This window comes from Sorex fumeus, unplaced genomic scaffold (assembly GCF_029834395.1).
Source record: "Sorex fumeus unplaced genomic scaffold, SorFum_2.1 ptg000028l, whole genome shotgun sequence".
NCBI lineage: Eukaryota > Metazoa > Chordata > Mammalia > Eulipotyphla > Soricidae > Sorex > Sorex fumeus.
In genome coordinates, this window is record NW_026606085.1 from 7185263 (window position 1) to 7209279 (window position 24017).

Here is a 24017-nt window from a genome sequence, read left to right on the forward strand (position 1 = left end):
GACACTAGTCTTCTTGTGTGCCATTGAGTCAGAGGTGAGAGTTCCCTTGTGTGCAGTTCAGTCAGAGGTGAGTGTCCCCTCATGTGGCTTTCACTCAGAGGAGCGTTCCCTTGTGTGCCATTCAGTCAGAGGTGAGCATTCCCTCATGTGGCATTCAGAGGTGAGAGCACCCTCATGTGTCATTGAGTCGGAGATGAGCATTCCCTTGTTTGTCATTCAGTCAGAGCTCACGTGAGCGTCCCCTTGAGTGCCATTCAATAAGAGGTGAGTGTTCCCTCATGCGACACTAGTCTTCTTGTGTACCATTGAGTCAGAGGTGAGCATCCCCTCATGTGCCATTCAGTCAGAGGTTAGCACCCCCTCTTCGGCATTGAGTCAGAGGTGAGTATTCCTTATGTGCCGTTCAGTCAGAGGTGAGCTCCTTGCATTATGGTATAGGAACCTGCATTGTTACTATCTGGGGCCATGATTGATTGACTCCTGTGGAGGATAGGAACCAGACTTTTACTTGGAGTCCATGACCCATCCTGGCAGACAGCTGTTTTTTTAATGTTATTTGGGGTGGGGGGACCAGGGCATTTTCCATTGCCCGTGGACCATGTGTCTGCTTATCTCCGAGTAAGGACCCCCCAACTTTGCAATTCACTACCATTTTTCTTTCAATGAAAACTTCCATTTACCATGAAGAGATGTGCTCTCTGCATATATTGATACCCTCCAAATTTCCTCCAGATGCTGCAGAGCTCATCTTCCCCCAAGGAAGCCCATTTAGCATTCCCTCCTGTGCCATTCAGTCAGAGGTGATCGTCCCCTCATGTGGTGTTCACTCAGAGGTGTGTGCCTCCTCTTTGGCATTGAGTCAGAAGTGAGCACTCCTCATATGCCATTCAGATGTGAGCTCCTCGCGTTGTGGTGAGAAACCTGTACTTTTCCCTGTCTGGGGCCATGATTGATTGACTCTTATGGAGGTTAGGAACCAGACTTTTACTGGGAGTAAAAGTCTTTTACTGGTTCCACAGACCACAACCTGCCAGTGATCATGTGCCTCTGGGGACCGGCCTGAGGAGAGGGGGAGGCTGGTGTCTTAGGGGCACCAGCAGAGCCACCAGGCACTCTTGTCCTCTAGACACTGATAGGAAGTTTGCCATGTCTGCTCAGCCCTCAGGCATGAACTGAACTATTGACAAAAGAATCCTGGTAGTAATAACTGTTAGAAACACGCATAGCCTTCAGGTTATGCTTTTTAAATTTAGCTACTTAAAACAATTGAAACAGGAATATAAATTGCCTATCATCTCTGGGAAATTCTTACCCTTGATTAAGGAACATCATTTCTAACACAGACGATGGTGAAGTTCATACAGTTGAGAGCACATTGAACTTCACTGAAACAAATGTCACACATGTCCCCGTATGTCATCTTAGGCTGCTGACCATGGGGGCTGTGGCAAGTGACAGTGGCCCTGCAAGGCTGCACAGCTGCTGTCAGGGATGAGCTGGAGGGCTACACTTGACCTGTCCATTTCGAGGGCCCCGAGTGAAGGCAAGGTGATGTTGGATCACTCCACATACTCACATGTGTTTTATTTATGAACTTGGCCAGAGAGCATATGGGGGAGGTTTATCTCAGAGGTCCACACCTGGTGATATCAGGCAGACAGCAGATATTTCTTCAGAGGAGAGTCGCAGAGACCCAGGAGAGAGACCGTGGGGGTCATGTCTGGGGGGGCGGCCATTTCAGCCCCAAACAGGAGCCAGGCATGGGCTCCAGAGGTCACTTCTCCAGCTGCCCCGCCTGCACCCTGAGGCGTGAGTGAGGTGGTCCAGTTGCTCACCCACGAGGACATTTTCCTTTCCCAAGAGGACATGCTCCTCCTGCAGCAGTGGGACTGGTCAGAGGCAGCTGTGCTTGTGAGGGATCCTGCAAACCAGAAACGTCCCTGTCACATGCACGTTCAATCCCATGGACCTTCATGGTCCTCTGTGGATGACAGAGATTCGGTTTCCCAAACTCCCGTGCTCCATTGCCAGCCCTGAGCCTGGGCAGGGCCAGCCCTACTACTTCTCTGTCAGTGCGTCTCTCAAGCAGCTTCTCTGCTTAGGCTGAGCCTTGAAAAAACAGCGGAGGCAGAGAGCCGTGGAGGCCAGATCCTTTCAGAAGTCCCAGCAAGATGGTCATCTCCGTACTGTCTGTGTTGTGAGGACTCAAACAGAATAGATGATCCTCAAGTTTCCTGCTTCCTGGCATTCAGGTTATTCCATTTCTGCCAACCCTTCTTTTCAAAACGCAGATTTGTGGTGACATGGTGGATAGGTCAGAAAAGCACGCAGCAGAGTCTTGTCTCCCAGGGAAAGGAAGGCAACTCTTCAGTGCCTGAGCAGCACTCAGAAAGCACATGCAGGAACCCCAGGCTACACATCTAGGTCTAGGTCACACACGTGTTCTGACCCTCCCTGATCTGCTCATCTGGTTCACACACGTGATCTGACCCTCCCTGACCAGTGGTTTCAACCCTTTGCACGTAGTCTGTGGTCTTGATCCTTGTGTGCAACAGCTTGTGGTTTCAGTCCTTTGCACACAGCCCTGTGGTTTCAGCCCTTTGCACACAGCCTGTGGTTTTAGTCCTTTGCACACAGCCTCTGGTATCAGCCCTTTGCACACAGTCCATGGTTTCAGCCCTTTGCACACAGTCCATGGTTTCAGGCCTTTGCAGAGTCTTGTGGTTTCATCCCCTTTTGCACACAGCCCTGTGGTTTCAACCCTTTGCACACAGCCCCGTGGTCTCAGTGTGGGTTGTGAGCAGAGTTTTGAGCTGGTTGATGACCTGAGTATGTAGAAATTCTTAGAAACTGATCCCGTGAGCAGAAACCTAGTCTGCTCTCCCCACGTGGCGCTTCCTCTGGGCTCATAGGGTGGCCTTGAGCAAGCTCAGGGAAGGTCGTTGGATCTTCTCAGAGCTGAGGAGCACTGACTGGGGCTTGGCCTTGGTCCAGTCCCAGGCACCGGGAGAGTTTGAGGTCTTGACTCATGAAAATAAATAATGTCCTTGAGCCTCACATTAGCAGGCTAGAGCAGGGAGAAGTTTTCCTCGTATGGGGACAGATGTTCCCAGACAAATCCGAATTTGATCATGTTTACGCTTAGCAAACAAGCCTCTGGTCCACTGTTGTGCCTGAGGATGCAGGCGAGTCTGGTCTGGGAGGGAAAGGCTGGGGACGTAGGCAGGCCCAGGGCAAGCAGTGGACCTGCCTTGGCTCCTGGGTCCTGATGCCTGCTGGGCAGCCAGCACTGGACTGCGCCTGGTCCTCCGGGTGATTCTGACCGTTGACCACAGCAGCTCTTCTGGGCCCCGTGTCACCTGCGGGTCATGTTTGTGTCCACTGGACCTTCTCTGGGCATCGGGCTGGACCCTGGCGAGTTCCCCTCATGCTGGTCACACCGCCTAGATGTCCTGTGCTGTGGAGAAGACATCCGTGGCCCAGGAGCTTATTTATGTCTGCAGGGCTGTGGCTGCACTTCATGGGCCCCTGAGACTCCAGCTGGACAGGAGGCCCCTGAAGCATGGCCGAGTTTCTGCCTTTGCTCACGGGCCTGTCAGTGCAAAGCTATGTGGTTGGCCTCTCAGACTCTGCTGGCTTCCTACAAGCCCTGCCTGAAGGCCTTCCCCTTCGTGGAGTCCAGGAGCAGAGTCATCCCTGCTTGAAGTAGTGGATGGTCAACAGGATGCAGGCAGACCACCAGAGGATGGTCCTCACCTGAGGGCTGTGTGTTTCAGAAATGCTGAGAGCCAAGATTTAATGTGCAGCTCTCTGGGGGAGCATTGGGGGAGCTCCGCCTGCTTTTCCTGGCAAACAGGAATCCTCTAGCTGTTTCCCTGGATTATTGGGAAGAGGTCAGTCTCACTGGGTGACCCTGCACCACCTCCCAGGCCTGCTTAGTGTCTGTGACCACCCTTGGTGGGCCCAGATCTCTGATGTTGGTTTTGCCCTTGCCTGTGACACTGAACATCCTCTGATACTGGAGTGTCACTCAGATTTGGGGTGTTCTGTACCAAGTGCCCCCTGGGTTTCTTGGAGCAGTTGTCTGTGGTGGGAGAGAGGCAGCAGCTTCTTGCTGGCCTGAGGGAGGACACAGCTTACACACATGCTCAGTGCAGAGGATTGTGTGTAGATCTGTGCTGTGTACTGTTCAAGGAATGGACGTGTGAATGGACACGTATGCTACACCAAGGGATGCATGCTCATGCATGCACACACACACAGAGCACACATTTATCTTTTGGCTTTGGGGTCACACCCACAGGTGCTCAGAGCTGCTCCTGGCTCCATACAGTGTTGGGGCTCAAACCCTAGGCCTCCTGCATGCCAACCCAGTGCTCAGCCCTCTGAACTGTCTCTGAGGCTCATTGGTATATAGGGTTTTTCTATTTATTTATTTGCCTTTTGGATCACACTGGCGATGCTTAGGGGTTACTCCTGGCTCTGCACCCAAGAATTACTCCTGGCAGTGCTTGGTGGACCATATGGGATGCCGGGGATTGAACTCAGGTCGGACCCGTGCAAGGCAAAAGTCCTCCCCACTGTACTATTGCTCTGCCGCCATGAGTATATTTTGAGAAGGACTTTGGTTGCTTTTGGGAGAACTTTCCCTTGTCTATAAGGAGAGGTGGACGTGAGTCTTGGCTGAGCGTGTGAGCCCAGGTGCTGCTTTTGCTCTCTGCATCCTCCCTTGCTCCTCACTCAGCCTGTCCTGTGTCCCGCAGAGAGCCTGTGCGTGCTTCTGCAGATGGGGCCAGGGGAAGTGAGGTTCTGAACCGGAAGCGGGTGCTCCAGGCTGCCTGTGGCCCGTGGCCAATTCAGGGAGCTGCACACAGTCCAGATCAGAAGCCCTGCCCACAGTGTCTAGACCCCACGTCCAACTGGGCTGACTGGACGCACAGGAACAGCTTGCCTTGGATCTGTGGCTGGGTCACGGGAGGACTGTCTAAGAGTGTGCTGGCCTCAGTTCTGCTTTACTTTCCCACTGTCAGTCGTCAGCTGCTTCAGGTCCTGCTCGGGGCTCCTTCTGCTCTCCCCGTGTTCTCTCCTCTCTGCCATCATGGAGCTCCTCGCTCCTGGGGCCCTGCGGCTCTCGGGCTCTGCTGTGCTGCAGGGATGCTGCCCTGCTGCCATGGCCTCTGCTGTTTGCTGCCCGCGGCCTTTCTTGGTGCCTGGATGACCTGCAGACCTTTTCCATGTAATTCTCCCTGTGTGCCATCTGAGGCCTCTCTTCCCCGTTAGTGCAACAGGACAGTGCTCTGGGGCTCGTTCCAACCTGCTCCTTCCCCCAGCTTGTCTGCAGATACCTAGGTCAAGGACGCCTTCAGGTAGATTCCATATGATTCTGAAATTATTCTGAGAAAGAAAATCAGGTGGGAAACTGCACTAGGCCCCAAGTAAGCTCCAGGGGTCAGGGGTCTGGAGAGCCAGTGTCCCATGTCCACATGGGTATGCCCTACCCTGTCGAGCCTTACAGGTATCCAGGCCAGGCCCAGTCATTCCTCCGTCAGAGTCTTTGGAATGACACCTTCCAGTAAGAGCCTAGCAGATGCTCCGGTCACCCCCCTCCATGCCCTGTTGGAGCCTCACAGGTGCCCTGCCCCCTACCCTTGGGGCCTTACAGGGTGTCCTGCGACCCCCCCACCCCGCTGAGGCCTTTCAGATCCTCCTGCTGCCCTCCCCCGAACCCCGGCCCGTCCCCCTATTGGAGTCTCACAGGGACTCAGCACTGTGCTTGGAGACAGGGCCTGTGGCTGTGCTTGGGGAGGGGTCACGAGATTGGCCCATGGCACATGGTCTGTCCGACCCCTTCTCCGTGATGCCTTTAGGTCCACGGCAGGAGCAGGAAGGTGCCGGGTGTGAGGGGCTCCGTTATCCCAGAGGCCGTGGTTCCTGAGTGCTCTGATCCCATGTCACCAGGAGCAGACGGGCAGATGCCGCCGATGCTCCGTCTTCACGGAGCCTCTTACCTTCACCTGCTCGAGACGGCCCTGTGAGCCCACCTGTGGGCTGCTGCTCTGGGTGGCACCAGCTGAGCCTCTGCCCAGGTCACCCCGGCCTCAGGTCTCTGGAGTCTGCTTCCCCAGAGGGCCCATGAGGGGGGCTCCTGGCACAGCTGTGGAGAAAGCCCAGGAAACCAGACTGTGTGCTAGGAAGGGGGCATGTCCAGGGCCCTCCTGACACAGGGCATGGGGCATGGACACAGGTGTGCAGAGTATTCGCCAGCCTGCTCTGGGCCACACCTGGTGCTGCTCAGTGGCTGTTCCCAGGTGCTGGGGGTGGAACTGGCCTCTCTTCTGCAGAGCCTCTGCTCAGGCATGGAGCTGCCTCCTGGACCCTGTGTTTTCCCAACTGTGGTGTTGAGGTGGCTTTGGTCATGTTGTCTACCTGGCTGCAGGAGGGTGTGAGGGGCCCTGGGCATGGCCACACGATCCTCGCATACCTGTACCCTGTCCAGCTGCTCACTGCTGTTCCCCAGGATGCATCAGGTGTAGGGAGAGGCCTGGCTCATGGCAAGTGGTTGGAAGGTGAGTCCCAGCAGGATCACGGGTTCTGCCGACCACTTTGGTCAGACCAGGGCCTCTAAGTGGACATGAGAGGCCCGAGCCCTGCTCCGGGGATAAGTGGTGTTTGTGTGGGCTGTGCCAGGTTCCCTCTAGCTGCCCCCAAGTCCTGCCTCTCTTTGTTCACGACAGCACTGACCTCAGGAGCCCCAGACACGGGGCTTGGCTCAGGCTCTGAGAGGCTCTGGCTTCTGTTTCCTGTCCCCGTGCTGCAGCTGCACCTCACGCGCTCTGCAAACCTGGAGCCAGCCAGGCCTGGGACTCTAGGCAGTGCTGGGGAAAACAGCTTGTTTGCTAGCTGGGTACAGATGGAATTCTTCCTGCTGTGCTGGTGTTGCCTGGCACCTGTCTGTCTTTGTTCTAGTCTGAAACGGTGCACAGAGGGTGGTGTTCTTACAGCCGCACTCAGCAGGCAAGGTTAGGGCTACAGCGGGCACAGGGCTGCAGTGGGCAGGGTGCAGGGGTGCGGTGGGAAGGGCGCAGGGCTGCAGCGGGGAACAGGGTTGCAGCAAGAAGGGCACAGGGCTGCAGCAGGCAGGGTGCAGGGGTGCAGTGGGAAGGGCTACAGTGGGCAGGGTGCAGTGGGAAGAGCACAGGGTAGGGCAAAATGGTGCAGCTCCCTCCCCCCCCCCCCAACCCCGTGACTGCTCACAGCCAGGACCCAGCTCCGGGAGCCCCAGGGGTGAGTATGAGACCAGGGTGCCACGTCAGAGGAGAGAGCATGTCATGTCCATTCCTAAAGCTGCACGCCACCAAGACTGGACACTTTCCTCCAAAAGCCCAACCCAGCACTTCAGTGTTTTCCCAGAGAAGTGCAGAGAGCAAGGCTCATACCCCAGTGCAGTTGTGGAAAGAGAAGAGCAGAAAAGCTATTTCCTCAGAGGTCTCGGGAGGTGGGGGGTCCACTTGATCCAGGAACCATGTCTGGGAGATGAGTGAACCACCCCGTTTGTGGCCCGCAGTCCTTGGTCGTCCCAAACTCAGGGAGATCACGTTGAAACACTTCCTGTGTGCAAATGGGGGAGAATTGTGTTGTGGGTTGGCATGTGGGAGCTGAGACAGGGAGGGCCTGTCAGGAGGGTCACAGAACCCCAGCAGGCATTCCTGGTGTCCTTCCTGCATGACTGATGGTGCTGGACTCGTCCTCTGCCTGGGCTGAGGCCTGTCCTAACTTGTCTGGCCTGCCTTTCCCTTCCTTGCAAGGAGACCGTTTTGAGCTAATATACCGGGCTTTCCAGGCCTGGTCGCTGGCCGCCCCGAGGAGCAGGGCTGGCCCTCAGCACACCTCCAGGACCTCCACTTTGCTCCTCAGGTTCTCAGGCCTCTGCCCAACTCCCAGCTCCTCATAGATCAAAGGCTGGAGCAGAAGTAGGGACACATAAGCACAGGAATGGACATGTTATTGCTCTCTTGTTATTTATTTGAGTAAATATTCATTTGAATGTGGCTATTATGCCTCCAAAATGTGTAATTGTTTTGTTATTGAGAACATTAGCACTTTGGAGGGAAAGGCTTTAAATACCTGATAAACAGCAAATATTGAATAATGTGAAGTATTTTAATGAGTTCCCATTGACTTCAGTTTGCAAATTATGGTAATGGAGTAAGGGAAGGGATTTCCTGTTAGTGACACCAGCAGGAACCATACCTGCTTGTGTCACAGGGTGGTGGGGCTGAGATGAGCAGCTGCTGCCCAAGTAGCATTTCGGTTAAATGCGTGGTTATCGCTTTGCTATTTAGGCCCCCACGGACTCTCTCCTCTGTCCAGCCACACTGCAGTGTCCACACTCCTGCTCCCAGCTCATCTCCTCTTGTCCACACTCTGACTTCCTCTGGACTGAGGCCACCAATCAGAGGCCAGTCGGACCCAATGCAAATGGGAGGGCATAGTGTGAAGGCCAGGGAAGGGGATGGTGTGAGGATCAGGAGGAGGAGGGGATGGTGTGAGGCGGAGGTGATACAGTGAGGACCAGGGAAGGGTACATGGTACATGTGTGGGTGGGAACGTGGCAGGAAGTGCTTCCCAGAGGCATGCCGTTGGGATTCCGCGTGGGTTTGGGCGAGGGTGGCTTGTGGAAGGCTGGTTCCTATCAGCAGGCATGGAGTGTGCTGGCCCCATCCTTGGGGTCTCTTTCTTGCTCCCCCAGCCCCAGATGCTCCTTTGGTCTCAGCTCTGCATTGTCCTCTGCTAATGCACCTTCTCTTCCCATCCACCTCCAAGCAGCACAGGGGAGCTCACTTCTGCCAAGAACTTCATGAGAGTTGGCTGAATTAGCCCAACTCGTGTATTTTATAATGGGGCCTGAAGGGATCTCACCATAAAAGTGGGGGTTTTAGGTGTTTCATGGTTGTTCGGCCCAAACCCCAGCCTCATTTGATAGCACGGCCACAGGCTGTCCAGCTGTGAGGAAGCAGAATCCAGGCAGACACTCGATGGTGACTTTACTCCATGCTGGAGAGGGTGTGCTCAGTTGGGGAGTAAAGGGTCACCTGTTCCTACTCTCCGTAGAGCTCATCACCGGATCCTCTCTAAGGACCGGCAGACACATAAATCGTGGATACATTTTGATAAAAAGTTCAGGGCTCTGCATGTGGGAAGTCCCAAGTTGGATCCTCCATGGACTCCAAAGCCAGATCACCCCTCAAAGCTTGGGGGATACATGCTCCACCCAACCCAGTGGCTATGTGTGTGAAGGAGCTTGAGCCACGCAATCTAGGAACCATGTCTGAGGCCCCAGGGAGTACCTGGAGGAGTTGCAGGGACCTTGTGGTCAGAGGGGCCCAGTGTGCCCAGGCGGTTGGGCTGGAGGGCAGGCGGGCGGCTCCATGAGGGAGAGAACACCATCTCCTTCCCTTTCCTTTTGTTACCTTCTGCACATACAACAAACCTCCCAGTTCCACTCCATACTTGGGGGTCACTCGCGGCTGTGCTCCGGAGACTACGTGGTGCCAGGGATCAATCGGAGCTGCCGCACACAAAGCATTTCTGTCTCCTGACCCAATACTGCCTTTCAAATATATCTTTCTTGACATACTAGACAAAGGAAGCCAAATTGTATTGTTGTTTCTACTTTGTAGAATCTTAGAGAATCCCTAACATCCAGAGTTCATTTATTTTTCTTTATCAATGAGGAAGCTGCCAGGCTTTTTAATTAACTTGTGCCAGAGACAGCTTCTTTCCCCCGCCAAAAAGCAAAAACAAAAACAACCTAATGAGAAATTTTGTTTTCAGCAGCTGAAGCTGTCAAGCTGAGTCTAACTTCAGTCCTGCTGTTGAATCTGAACTTCAGTGCGGGCCGTGCATTCCCCATTGCTGATTTTCCCGAGAGGTGCTGGGTGGGAGCAGTCAGGGGTGCTTTTCCTGCTGTGCCATAGCTCTGCTTGGGGGATTGAGAGGGACCCCAGGCATTATCCTCCAGGCCCCCGGAGCACTGAAGGAGAAAGCATGACCTCTACCTGGGCAGGCAGGCAGGGCAGATGCTGGGCTTTGGGCTGGAAGGCCTGACTAAGGGTGTCCTACCATGCAGAGTTAGCAACTCAGTGAGGCACTCAGTAGTCAGTACCGGTGCCACCATGTGGAGTGCAGCTGGGCTCCTCTGTCGGGCTGGGGGTGCAGACAGGAAAGCCTGGGAGTAGCGGGGAGTGGGATGCCCATTCTCCAGGAACTTGTGCCTGTGTCATGCCTGGTCTCTGCAGGAGGCACTATCCCGACTGTTCTCTTGCAGACGGGTGGGTGCCCACTCTCCTGGGCCCTAGTCAGGGGGTGTATGGGGGGGGAGCACATCCAGCCGTTGCTTTGTATTTGGCGCACCTGGGACATATGAGGGTGGCCCGGAGGGGTCCACTGTGAGATCTTGTCTCCCATAGTCCTGCCCCTGGTCTGTGTGAAACGGTCCATGGTAGCTGTGTCCCTGCATGGGACGCGCACAGACCGGCCCTGTGGTCAAGTCCACTTGCAGCCAGTGACCAGAGCTAGCCTGGAAAGGAATCTGCATGTACCTGAGGCACCTCTGCCACTGCCCAGTCTCTGGCTCAGCTCCTGGGGCCCAGCCTTGCTCTGCACCTCTGGCTCCTCACCCCAAAGCTGGGCTGTGCAGGCTCCCCGCAGTTCAGAAATCAGCATGACAAAACTGGCCAGAGCTCAGAGGCTTTTCTGTGATTATGAACTTCTGACAAGCAAGGCTATCTGGAGCGGTACCTTTACAATGCAAATAGGCCCCCAGGTCCCGTAGCAAGATGAAGCCTTTTCAATGCAAAATGATCCTTGTACATATCTTTGTTTGAATAACAATTGAATCACAGCACATTATTTTATGGATTTTTTCCCCTCACTTAGATCTTACTGCATCTGGAAAATACATCCTTTTTATTTCGATTTGGAGGCCACACCTGGCAGTGCTCAGGGAGGCCATTCCCAACTCTGTTCTTCGGGGCTGCCTTTGGCAGTTCTCAAGGCATCCTGAGATGCCTGGTTCCCTCTAGGAAGCTCTGCCCCACCCTTCGACCCATCTCCCTGTCCCTTCTCATCCCTTCTCCTCGTTTTTTTTCAGTGATGGTTTTGTGCTTCGTTTTACAAAGGTGCTACAGACTGTTTGGTTTTCTGCTCTTTAACACTATATGTATTTTAATCTGGGCTGCAGACTTGTGCTTGTCTAATGATTTCCACAGGGAATTTCCGAGAAGATGAATTTCAGCCAAAGGTCACAGCGATTTTTAAGGCTCCCAGGGTGAAAAGACTCAATGCTCCGTACCTCAGAGGCAAGGCCTTTTCTGGCAAGCCCATGGGGCCATCCACGATGGCGGAGGGTGGGCATCCATGGAGCTGCCGACCTCTGCTCCTGTATGGCATGGCTGGCCCTCGCTCTTCGTGCTGACCTTTGGGTGGGAGATCTCCTGCCTGCCCCGTCCCCTCTCACTAACGCTTTTCCCTTGCTCCCCTCTAGGATGGATGTGTGAGCTGATGGATGTGACCATGATGTGCTGCGTGGGCATGCGGCCGACCCACTCCTGCCTCATCCTCCTGCTCCTCTGGCTCCTGAGCATTGTGTCCCAGGGACTGGCCGGGGCCACTGGGCCCCAGGGCTTCCGCTTCACACACCCCACCTACAACGCCACCGTCTACGAGAACTCAGCCGCCCGCACCTACCTCCGCAGCCAGAGCCGAATGGGCATCACCCTGGTGGATACCTCCTGGGACGTCAAGTACAGGATCGTGTCTGGGGACGAGGAGGGCTTCTTCAAAGCTGAAGAGGTCGTCATCGCGGACTTCTGCTTCCTCCGCATCCGGACCAAGGGCGGCAACACAGCCATCCTGAACCGGGAGATCCAGGACCACTACTCGTTGGTGGTAAAGGGTACTGTCCGGGGGGAGGACCTGGAGGCCTGGACCACAGTCAGCGTTCAGGTGCTGGACATGAACGACCTGCGGCCACTCTTCTCGCCCACCACTTACTCGGTCACCGTGGCCGAGAGCACACCCCTGCGGACCAGCGTGGCCCAGGTGACGGCCACAGACGCCGATGTCGGCTCCAACGGGCAGTTCTACTACTACTTCAAGGGCCGGGTGGATCTCTTCTCCGTGCACCCCACCAGTGGGGTCGTGGCCCTGAGCGGGCGGCTCAACTATGACGAGAAGAGCCGCTATGACCTGGAAGTCCTGGCTGTGGACCGCGGCATGAAGCTCTACGGGAACAACGGGGTGAGCAGCACGGCCCGGCTCTATGTACATGTGGAACGCCTCAACAGCCATGCACCCACACTGCACGTGGTGGCACACACGCCCTCCGCGCCGGGCCCAGAGCCCACCTACGCCGTGGTGACCGTGGATGACCCTGATGAGGGCGCCAACGGCGAGGTGGACTCGGTGGCCATTGTGGCTGGTGACCCCTCAGGTCAGTTCTTCCTGGCCAGGGAGGGCCGGTGGGGTGGTGAGTACCGGATCAAGGAGAGACGGCGGGTGGACTGGGAGAGCGTTCCCTATGGCTACAACCTCACTCTGCAGGCCAAGGACAGGGGCTCACCACAGAGGTTCTCCGCTGCCAAGGTGGTACACATCGCCAGCCCCCAGCGAGACGTGAGCCCGGCCCGATTCCAGAAGGACAGCTACGAGGTGAGCATCAGCGAGTTCTCCCCGCCTGGCACACTGGTGGCACTTACGAGGTTGGACCCTGAGCCACGGGGGGTGGAATACCGGCTCGCTCCCGGGGAGGACGCCTGGTTCTTCAGGATCAACCCCCGGTCAGGGCTGATTGTCACCGCACGGCCGCTAAATGCGGCCGGAAAAGAGGTGTTCACGCTGGCTGTGACAGCCCAGGCTGGGGAGCTGCGGGCCCCAGTGACTGTGCGCATCGAGGATGCCAACGACCACACACCTGAGTTCCAGCAGCCACTGTACGAGGCGCATGTGAACGAGAGCGTGCCCGTGGGCACGGCTGTGCTGGCGGTGGCAGCGGCTGACAAGGACCGCGGCGAGAACGGCTACATCACCTACAGCATCGCCAGCCTGAAGGCCCTGCCCTTCGCCATCAATCAGTTCACGGGGCTTATCAGCACCACGGAGGAGCTGGACTTCGAGTCCTCCCCGGAGACCTACCGGTTCGTTGTCCGCGCCTCTGACTGGGGCTCACCCTACCGTCACGAGAGTGAAGTCAATGTCACCGTGCGCCTGGGCAACCTCAACGACAACCGCCCCCTCTTTGAGCAGGCGGCCTGCCAGGGCACGCTGCCCCCTGACTTCCCCGTGGGCACCCACATTGCTGCTGTGTCTGCCATCGACATCGACGAGCTGGCGCTGGTCAAATACAAGATCATCTCGGGTAACGAGCAGGGCTTCTTCTCCCTGGACCCCGACTCAGGCGTGCTGCAGCTGAGGAAGCCACTGACCGCCAGCAGCCCCAGAAATGCGCACTTTGCCCTGTGGGTCACGGCCAGCGATGGGGAGAACCTGGCAGAGCCCATGTCTGTGAACATCTCGGTTGTCCATGGCCAAACACCCTCCAGGAGTTTCAGCTGCCAAGAGACCCGCGTGGCCCAGAAGCTGGCCGAGAAGCTGCTGCTCAAGGCGCGGGCGGATGTCAGGCTGGCACCTGAGGATGGCTTCCTGGACTTCTACTCGGCCAATCGCCAGGGCCCTCGGTTTGACAAGGCCTTTCCCTCGGACGTGGCGGTGAGAGAGGACCTGCCGGTGGGCGCAGACATCCTGAAGATCGGGGCCTCGGACCCCGATGCAGGCTTCAATGGCAAAGTGCTGTACACCATTGCAGATGGCAACTCGGACAGCTGCTTCGCCATCGGCATGGAGACGGGGCAGCTGCAGGTGCTGCTGCCGCTGGACCGGGAGCGCACTGACCGCTATGTACTCAACATTACCATCTACGACCTGGGCAACCCACAGAGATCCTCCTGGCGACTGCTGACCATCAATGTGGAGGACGCCAACGACAACAGCCCCATCTTCCTGCAGGACACATACTCAGTCAGCATCCCTGAGAGCACTGGCATCGGCACGGACATCATCCAGGTGGAGGCCCGGGACCGGGACCTGGGTGCCAACGGGGAGGTGGTGTATGCAGTGCTGACTGACTCCCGGCACTTCTCCATCAACAGCTCCACTGGTGTCGTCTCTGTTGCCGACCAGCTGGACCGGGAAACCAGAGCCAACTACTCGCTGAAGATTGAGGCCCGGGACCAGGCGGCCATGGGCCAGCAGCTGGCCTCGGTGGTGACGCTGTGGGTGATCCTGGAGGATGTGAATGACTGTGCCCCGGCCTTCGTTCCCAGCAGCTATGGCGTCAGGGTGCTGGAAGACCTGCCCGTGGGCGCGGTCATCGCCTGGCTGGACACTCAGGACCCTGACCTGGGGCTGGGCGGCCAGGTGCGCTACTCACTGGTCAGTGACCACAATGGCCGCTTCGAGATCGACCGGGCCAGCGGGGCGCTGCGCCTGAGCCGTGAGCTCGATTTTGAGAAGCAGCAGTTTTACAACCTCACCGTGCGCGCCAAGGACAAGGGCCGGCCCGTCTCGCTGTCCTCGCTGTCCTTCGTGGAGGTGGAGGTGGTGGACGTCAATGAGAACTTGCACACGCCTTACTTCCCCGACTTCGCTGCTGTGGGTGCCGTGCGTGAGGATGCGCGCGTGGGCACCAGTGTGCTGCAGGTGGTGGCCCGCGATGAGGACCCCGGGAGGGACGGCGAGGTCCAGTACTCCATCCGTGACGGCAGTGGCCTGGGCCGCTTCACCATCGATGACGAGAGCGGTGAGTGTGACATCCACGCTGGCCCAGCCTCTGCGCTTCTCCTCGTGGGAAAGGGAAGGGGTGCACTGCGCCGAGGACTGGGGGCCGGACTGGGGGCCAGCAAGGGCAGCGGGTGAGGGCGGGAAAAGTGCTTCCGAGACAGGTCTGTGTGAGGGGTGAGGGGCACCCAAGGCGAGGGTTTTCGGGGCCGACCCAAGGCAGAGGATCTCAGGGCCCACCCAAGGTGAGGGTCAATGAGGGGCAGCTGATGGCTGAGAATCTCAGGGATAGGTGATGGTCATGGATTCAGGGGCAGGTGATGGCCATGGAATTTGGGGGTGCAGTAAAGACTGTGAACCTCAGGGCAGGTGGGAGCTGTGCTTCCGTGTCAAGCCTGGTTCGTGGGTTTGCCGTCTGTTTTCCTTGCTGTGAGCTGTTCTGGGCTCTGGTTTGAATCCTGGGTGCTCGTGGCCAGCCCCAGCTATGAAGCAGCTTTATGTGGGAATGAGAATGGAGCTGTTGGATAGAGCCTGACTGGGTTGCCCCACTGTGTCACACAGGATCTGGGGCCCTGGAGATGGGATTGTGCCATGCAGATGCCATGCTGGGGGATGCTGGGCAGACAGGGGGTGTGCAGAGCAGACTGGCCATGGCTGGAATCTTGCAGCCATCTAAAGAGGCTGGCGAGATCCTCGTGTCACTCCCCCCCCCCCATGGCCCCTGGCCCTGTGCCCATGTCCCTGCTTTCTGGAGCCTGTGTTGTTTCTTGTCCCAAGGGCTGTCTTCACAGGACTAGCCCTGCCCCCGTGGGGCTGGGCATGGCTGGCCTGGAAGCATGACCATGTCCCGACCTCACATTTACACACGATGACTCAGGGTGCTGTTTGTCCTCAGTCCGGCTGTATCTCTTCTCCCCTTTGTGATGGCATTAACCAGGGCACTTATCCTGTCACACCCTGCTGGGCACTCACACCGGGCTGTGGTGCTCTTCCGGCTGTGCTCACTCTCTAGGCTCTGAGGCTGTGGGGCTCTCATGGCAGTGCTCACACACTGGGCTCTGAGGCTGTGGTGCTCTCACATGCCTCTCTGTTCTTTGTTCTCAGTTGTCCACAGGTCCCATGAGAAAGTGCCATGTCAGCCCCCTCCCAGGGTTGGCTCCCCTTGCTTTGGGCTCCATCTGGGTTCTTGTGGTCCAGTGCAACTCGTGCATGTGCATGTGTGCGTGCATGTGTGTGTGCCTGTGCACACGTGTGTATGTTTATGCATGTGCTTCCCTGCGCCTTGTCTCCTCTTAGCAGCCCTGACTCTCAGCTCGCACATGTGTGTGTATGTGTGTACGCACCTGTGTGCATGTGTGTGTGCTTCCCTGTGCCTTGCCCCCTCTCAGCAGCTCCGACTCCGACTCTCAGCTTGCACATGTGTGTGCTTGTGCATGCATGTGTGTGCGTGCACATGTGCATGTGTGTGCATGTGCTTCCTGTGCCTCTCAGCAGCGTCGACTCTCAGCTCGCATATGTGTGTGCTTGTGCATGCATGCATGTGTGTGTGTACACTGTGTGTGTGTGTGCCTGTGTGTGCGTGTGCTTCCTGTGCCTCGCCCCTTCTCAGCAGCTCTGACCCTCAGGCCTGTGCTGGCAGAGTCAGGAGGGGACAGTGTTACTGGCACTCAGAGTCTTTCTGCTTCTTGCAGAAAGCGTCAGCCTGGCCCGGAGGTATCTGTGGTTGGGGAGGGGGCGCTTCTCAGGGGAGCGTGACTTCCACATCACGTCATGAGACAGCAGAGGCCCAGAAAGCCTGTTCTGGCTGGTGGAGGCTGTTAATCTCCACTCCGTCCCCAGACGACACTGCCCCCCTCTCCCTGACACTTTGAAGAGGAAGACAGATGTGACTTGGCGACTCAGGTGTGAATCATGACGATTCCAGATGGAAGGGCCACTCCATCCTCCCTGTTTCCAGACGGTAGGTTTGCTCCCCCAGTTCAGGGGAACCAGGACCAGCATGGGGTCAGGGAGTGCAGAGGGCGCCTACCCCTAACCTCAGTGCTGTTCCTTAAGGTCGTCATCATGGGAGAGAGGAGTTATGGTGCCGAGATGCCTGGGCCCATCCCGGCATGAGGGGCAACCCTGGCCTCATGTCCTGTGAGCCAAGTGGAGGGAGAGAAGAAACTTCTGGAAAATGGGGAGCAGCCTGTGTTCAGGGCTGGTGCTTTCTGCTTATCTTCTCTTGGCTGTTGGCATCTGGCTGGAGGAGGATCTCATGTCTGTGCCCACACCAGGGGTCTGGGAGGGGCCCTGTCTGCTGCCTGCAGCACAGTCACGCAGTGGCCCAGAAGAGCAGGTCCTGATGCGGGTGCTGCTGGCCTGGCTGGAGGGTGGCCAGGTGGGCTCTGCTCAAATCCTTGGGGACCACAGCCATGCACTGAGACTAGAGTACCCCCATGCAGCGTTGACTGTGGACCAAGCACACAGTCACATGGAACATAGGCAGGCGTCCCCACCACGTGAATCTGAGCTGGCCTCTCTGCTCAGCTCAGATCACTGAGGGTCCGCAGAGGCGCTGCACCCGCACTGCCTCTTCTCTGTGCAGATGTTGGTGTGCTCGATGAAGGGTGCTTTGATGTATCATTATGTTCAGAGGAACCGTGGGGTTTGATAAATATTTATGCGCTACCACTGATTCACTGCTTAGTGAAGGGGTGAAACGTGGAACATGGAAATGAGAATGGAAATGGGGCACTGCCTGTCTTTGTAGCAGGCCAGTCTTCGAGCAAGCGCGTCTTCCTGACACATGTGCAGGATTCGGTTCCGCTTATAGTAACTGCTGGGCCTGTTGAATGAATCATTGGCTCTCACAGGGATCTCTAAAGGTCTCCCGGGACCTTGGAGGATTTAGTGACGCCCCGTGCTGTGCTGTGTTTAGATTCTCGGGTTTCCATCCAGCCTCGTTAATATTCCAGAGGCCTCCTTGCAAGCTCACAATGCAGGTGAGGATAGGACCGTGGAATAGCACCGACACTGGGAAAAACGTGGGAGAAACTTGAGGCCCATCGACACGCCTGAGCGTCGGCCTTCACCCGGCTGGGAACACTGGAGGTGCACAGATGGGTCAGCTGGGACCCAGCAGAAGTGACAGAAACATCTGTGATGGTGAACCTGTAAGTGATACAGTGAGGCCTGAGTCATCCATGCCTGTGTCTGGGGAGACCCCCTGCATCCACCTCAACAGGGACAGATGGTTTTTACAGTTCCAACTGAAGGCAGGACAGAAGAGACATGCGCGAGCATCACAGTGAGACAGGCCTGAGTGTCACAGAGAGGCAGGCCTGAGTGTTGCAGTGAGACCGGCCTGAGTGTCACAGGGGTCAGGCCTGAGTGTTGCAGTGAATAGGGGACATACTCCATATCTCTCCCCCTAGCCATGTGCACCCTATGTTGGATCTCAGCATCTTAACAGCTGCCAGTCTGCGCCGTGGGGTCGTGTGGCAGCAGCACTGAGTTGCCCTTGTTCTGTCTGTGGCAGGGTCCCTCTGCCCAGCACTGCCAACTCCTGCAGGAAGCTCAGAGGCAGGAAGGGGGAACTCAGGGAACTGAGCCCATCACCAGCGTCAGAAAGCGAGACTGCATTATACTCCCTGAGCTCACGTCAAGGCATAGCCGGTTGGATTAGGCAGCTGTAGCCCTGCCCCGGGGACATCCGAGGACACCCCGGTTCTATCCCCCAGGGCTGCTCACCTTGGAGGCTTCCCTCAGCATTCCACTCCAGCCTGGTGTGGGCCCCCATGCAGACACTCACTCCAGACCGTCTCTCTCACTGCCTCTTGCCCTGTTATCTACCAGAGTCCTTCATGGCTCGGGCAGAGCTGCTGCTACTGTGTGTACACATCTGGTCGGACCCAGGGTGCCTCCCCGAAGCTGCCGGAAGCATGAGCCCCCAGGGGACCCCCGGGAACCCCGTGTGGAACGCAGGGCAGCTTGGGAACCCCCACACCCAGTCTGAACCAGAGGGCTGGGTCTGCCAAGAACTTGCTACAAACATGACCTCATCAGATGCCTCTGGGCGCTGCAAGGGCTCCTTAGAATGAGGCCCGTTCAGATAAGGGGGGCGGGTGGGGGGGCGCGCAGAGTGAGTTTGGCGGCCAGGGGCAGGCGTGGAGCAGGCTAGCAACTTGGCACCCTGAAGCTATTTGCAGTTATTGGAACTTTCTGTGCCCAGCGGACACTTTGTTCTCTTCTTGGCCACATTGTTTTGAACTTTCCCCGGATTCTCAGTTAAATCGGGGACATTTTGAAACTTTGTCTACTTCAAGATGTAGTCTTGGAATTTTGAATATGACTTTTTTTTTTTTTTTGCAAGAGCTTCTTATTGCGAAAGCCTTCATTCCTTGGCTTGTCCAGGCGGCCGGTTTGTCCAGTGCTTTTCTGCCCCGCTGTCAGCGCCAGGCTGGTGGCGGGGGAATTTTAAGAAGCCGTTCTGTCATCCCAGTGCCATTCCCGGGCTGCGCCTCCTGTTTCTATGGCGATTGTTTCTGGGAGACCGTCTCCCAGGGAGCTCCTCCAAGGCTGGGCACTGGGCTCCTGCGTACTGGGCTGGACTCACGGGCCCCCAGTCACCCCTTCTTACCTGCATGAGAACAGCAGCTCACATCTCCCCCCAGGGCTCCCTCTGCGAAGGGGCCTGGGCTCAGGGCTTGGATGCAGTGCCCCCCGCTGGGCTTACAGAGCCACCCGCAGCAGGGAGAGCCCTCATGTGTCCCTCCAGGCACCCCCAGTCCCTTCTCAGGGTCAGCCATGGGACCTACTCCTCCACAGGGCAGACTCAGTGCTTCTGTCTCTGGGGACAGGCCGAGGCCATCAGACCAAGGGACTGCTCTCCCCGCCCTGAGTGATGTATGCAGAGCCCGCGCTTGAGTCTCCCTGACATGGAATCGGTGGTCTGAGGGAGCCCCCTGAGAGGATCGGAGACAAGGGTGTCGGAAGCTGGAAGGAGCAGTGGGTCTGTGCGTCTGCTTGGGCCTAGCCTGTCTGCAGGGCAGTGGGCAAGTGGCTGGGACAATGTCTGCTGCCAGCACACGGGCGTTGGTGACCTCGATGGTGGTGGAGCCCCTGGGCAGCGTGGGAGGTGCGGGCACTCAGGACGGACTCACAGGCTGAGGCAGGCTTCCAGGCTGGCCATGCCTTGTGCTGAGGACTGGGCGGCCGGATCTTCACCTTGGTCTGCACATCTGACAGGGCTTGTCGCGGACAGCGGCTAATGTGAAAGGGACGCCCTTGATCAGACATATGATGCGTCAGGACTGTCAGATAGAGATCTAATGTAGGCGCCTTATTTAATGAGGAGGGAAAATATCCCCCAAATAGGAGCATGTGTAATTATGTTAGATTCTGTGACTTCAGGGTCACAAATGGATTTTCCCTGATGTTCCTCTGACATGAATTAATTCCAGTTGTTGCTGGCTGTTAAGCTGTGTGTGATTGGGTCCTTTCTAATAAGAGGCCATTAATTCCCAGAGAATTATGAAGTGTCTCCTGCTGAAGCACACGTTTCATTCATGGGGATGAGGGGACGATGGAGGCAGCCCAGCAGAGACCCGAGTGGGGCTGCAGAGGTGCCTGGCAGTGCTCCCTCAGACTCCTCTACTCTGGTGCCAGCCTTAGCATCCACCCAGTGTCCACTCTCAGTGTCCACTCTCAGCATCCACCCTGAGTGTCCACTCTCACTGTCCACTCAACATCCACCCTCAGTGTCCACCCTGTCCATCCACTCTCTGTCCACTCTCAGCATGCACTCTCATTTTTCACTCTCAGTATCCACTCACCATCCACTTCTAGAGTCCACCCTCAGTGTCCACTCTCACCATCTATTCTCAGTGCCCACCCTCAGTGTCCACTGTCACCATCCACTCTTGGCATCCACCCTTAATGTCCACTCTCACTGTCCACTCAACATCCACCCTTAGTGTCCATTCTCACTGTCCACTCTCAATGTCCACCCTCAGTGTCCATTCTCAGCGTCCACTCTCAACTCCACCCTGCGTCCACTCTCACTGTTCATTTTTAGCACCCATCCTCTGCATCTACTCTCAGTGTCCACTCTCAACGTCTACTCTCAGTGTCCACTCAGTGTGTTCATTCTCTGCATCCACTTTCACTGTCCACTTTCAGCATCCACTCCAGCGTCCATTCAGTGTCCATTCAGTGTTCACTCTCAATGTCTACTCTCAGCATTCACTGTGTCCAATCTCAGTGTCCACTCATTGTCCACTCTCAGCATTCACCTTCAAAATCCACTTTCAGTGACCACTCACAGTATCCACTCTCTGTGAGTGCTTGGCTCCACGTGGGGCTGCCCTGCCTTTCCTCTGGGCAGAGTGGAGGCCGGACCTCTCACCTCTGAGCAGGCCCCAGTGCTGCAGATGGTCACAGGATCTCACCCCCTCTCTTCACCCCACAGCCGTCTTGTGGACATAGACTCACTGGGGCCCAGGGGTCAGCAGAAGAGCTGGCCAAGGGCAAGAGAGCGTCCCTAAGCCCAGGAAGCACATGCAGGAGCACCTGGCCAAGACAGCACCAGGAGAGTGACACAGAATCTGCCCCCAGTTCCTTCCTCTCCTCCCCCTAACACTCACCCAGGCAGGCAGGTGCTGGGTGTGTGGGCACCATGGGCACAGAGCAGATCACAGCATGTGGGTCCAGGCAGCTGTGGAGGCTGGGTAGACGGATCAGCAGGCACAGGAATTCGGTGGAAAGATGGAAGTGTGACGCCACGGAAGGCGTTCTTAATGATTTGAGTAAATGAGAGAGTGACCTTCATTCAGTTCTTTCAAATTATGGGATTAAGCTCCGGGCTTTCTTTGATGAGGAAATAAAATGGCCTAATTTTCAGTGGAATTCCACTCTCAAATTAGGCCCACTTTAAATATTTTTCTTTAATAATCCTGTCAGCTGTTAATGAATTAAACATTATGTATAGACATGCTGTTTTTATTTTCTGGGCTGCAAATGGGTCTCATGGGAAAAGATCCCACATCTTATGGGCTTTCTTCTTGTGGCATTTGAAATTAAATTCCTCTGGCCAAGGAAGTGTTAGATATAATTCTTATTCATGATTTTAGCACAGATGTTAATAAATGTCACCGCAGTGTATTTGCTTTCTTTATTAACCTGAATTAATGAAGTTTTCCTGTGTATAAATATAGATAAACATAAAGAGCCACTGGTGTGGGCAGACAGGGACACTTTTAGCAGATCAACCCCGTGCCCTGCCCCTGGCGCTGGACTTAACCATCTGCTCTTCAGCTGCCTCCAGCCTGGTGTAGATTTGAGCGAAACACGCCTGTGGCTGTTCTGATGAGCGACCCTGGTCGCATCTGCCCTCACCCTGGCCAGGACTGACAGGCAGGGAGCTGGGCTGCCCGTGGATGCTCTGGTGCCTGACCTCAGACCCCAGATGAGGGCATCCTTACACTGGGCAGTAAGAACAGTGAGATCCACTCCAGCAGTGGGTGGCCCCTGGACCAGGTGCTCCAGTCGTTTCTGCTTGTGTTGTTCCTGGTAACTCTGCAGAGGACACCCAGGGCAGCTCGTCTCTCTACAGGAAGAGGCAGCTGGATTGTAGCTGGCTTCTAGCAGCAGAGGGGAAACAGGGCAAAGGGAGGGGATGAAGGCGGCCATGTTCAGGGGCTCTGCAGAGGGTCTCTAGGGTAAAGCTCACCCCTCCCCACCCCTCTGCGCAGTGGTGTTGGAGGCTTCTACACAGGGGGCTTCCCTGTGCTAGAAACCTTCCTCTTGCTTCCTTTTCTGCATGCTGATTGGATTGTCTGCACATCTAATGCTATACACATGAGTGTGTGTGCATGCATGTACATGTGGCAGGGTATGTGCTGTGCACAGGCACAAATGGCTGCGTGTGCAGGTATGTGCATGTCTGTGAGTGTGCACACATGTACATGTGTGAGCATGCACACGTCTGTGAGTGTGTACAAATGCTTTTGTGCATATGTGCTGGTGCGTGCCTGCTTCTCTGCATATGATGTGTGTACATGTATGTGTCACCAGTGTGTTCTGTGCACTCATGTCTCTGCATGTATGCATGCATGTCTGTGCCTGTGTGAAAGTGTACTGTGTGTAAGTGTGCTGTGTGCATGTCTGTGCACACTTATGTGAGAGCACACTGTGTGTCTGTCCTGTGCATGTCTGCACATGTGTGCATATGCTGTGTGAATGCATACATGCACGAATGTGCTATATGCTGTGTGCATATGTGGACATATGCTCTTGTGCATGCCTGTGTGTGCATGTGAGCATACACATGTTTGTGTGTGCATACATGCACTCACATAACTAATCACTTAGGGGTTAATCTGGGGAGAGGAAGCTTTCCTCGAGCCACGAGGTGCCTGAAGGATAAGAAGGCAGGTCTGAAGCAGGCAGACCACGTGACCGTTGCCTTTGTTGCGTCAACTTGTATTAGCCTGAAGCCCGAGAGACAGAGACAGTCCCCGTTTCCGTCGGGGCCTTCCTGCAGCTGTTTTGCTCTGTGGTGGTCTCAGTAGGTAAATCGGGGGCTATGGAGGGAGGGGACAGCTGCGGAGCAGTCCTCCAGGCTGGTTTCTGGCCGGGCTGGGTGCCGTCAGACCCTTAGCTCCAGACACCCACTGACTTGCTCGCTCCCTCCCCACCGGAACTCGCAGAGCAGACAGTGAATAGACATGAGGCTTCTTTCCTGCAGTAGCGCCGAGGAGCCCACCTGGGAAGGCATCTTCCCTGCTCACTTGAGGTCTGGATTCTCCCCTGGTCTCGGGTGTTCCTGTGTACCTGAAGCCCATGAGCAGTGACCCATGCAGCCGGCTAGCTAAGTGATCCCCTTGTGGGTTTGGCCTGGGGGGTGCTCCAGTAGTGCAGGCAGAGAGTTGAGTGCTCAGGCCAGGCTGTGCCAGGAGCTGGTGGTGCTGCCCTGCTCCTGAGCCATCTCTGGAGAGCACAGATGCAGTGTGAGCAGATGGCAGAAAAGCCCTGGCACGTGGTGGCAAAGGCTCCTGAGAGACACATTTGTGGTCGGGCTGGCTCCAGAGCCCCAAGCACAGAGAACACAGCACATGCCGACAGAAACCCCTTTCTACCTTGGCCCTGGCCTCTGTGGGCAAAGGAGACCTGGGAGAGAACTTGCTGGCCTGCATCACCTC

At 56.3% G+C, this 24017-nt stretch overlaps 1 protein-coding gene across 11 annotated transcripts in view; it reads left to right on the forward strand.

Moving 5' to 3' along the window:
* The window catches only part of FAT3 (FAT atypical cadherin 3), a 270819-nt gene that overhangs the window by 33823 nt on the left and 212979 nt on the right, over positions 1–24017 (forward strand). For all 11 annotated transcript variants that reach the window (XM_056115175.1, XM_056115176.1, XM_056115178.1 and 8 more), the window contains exon 2: positions 11546–14857. In XM_056115175.1, coding sequence (XP_055971150.1) covers positions 11551–14857 — 3307 coding nt within the window. In that variant the 5' untranslated portion in view covers positions 11546–11550. The remainder of the gene's footprint in view (positions 1–11545; positions 14858–24017) is intronic.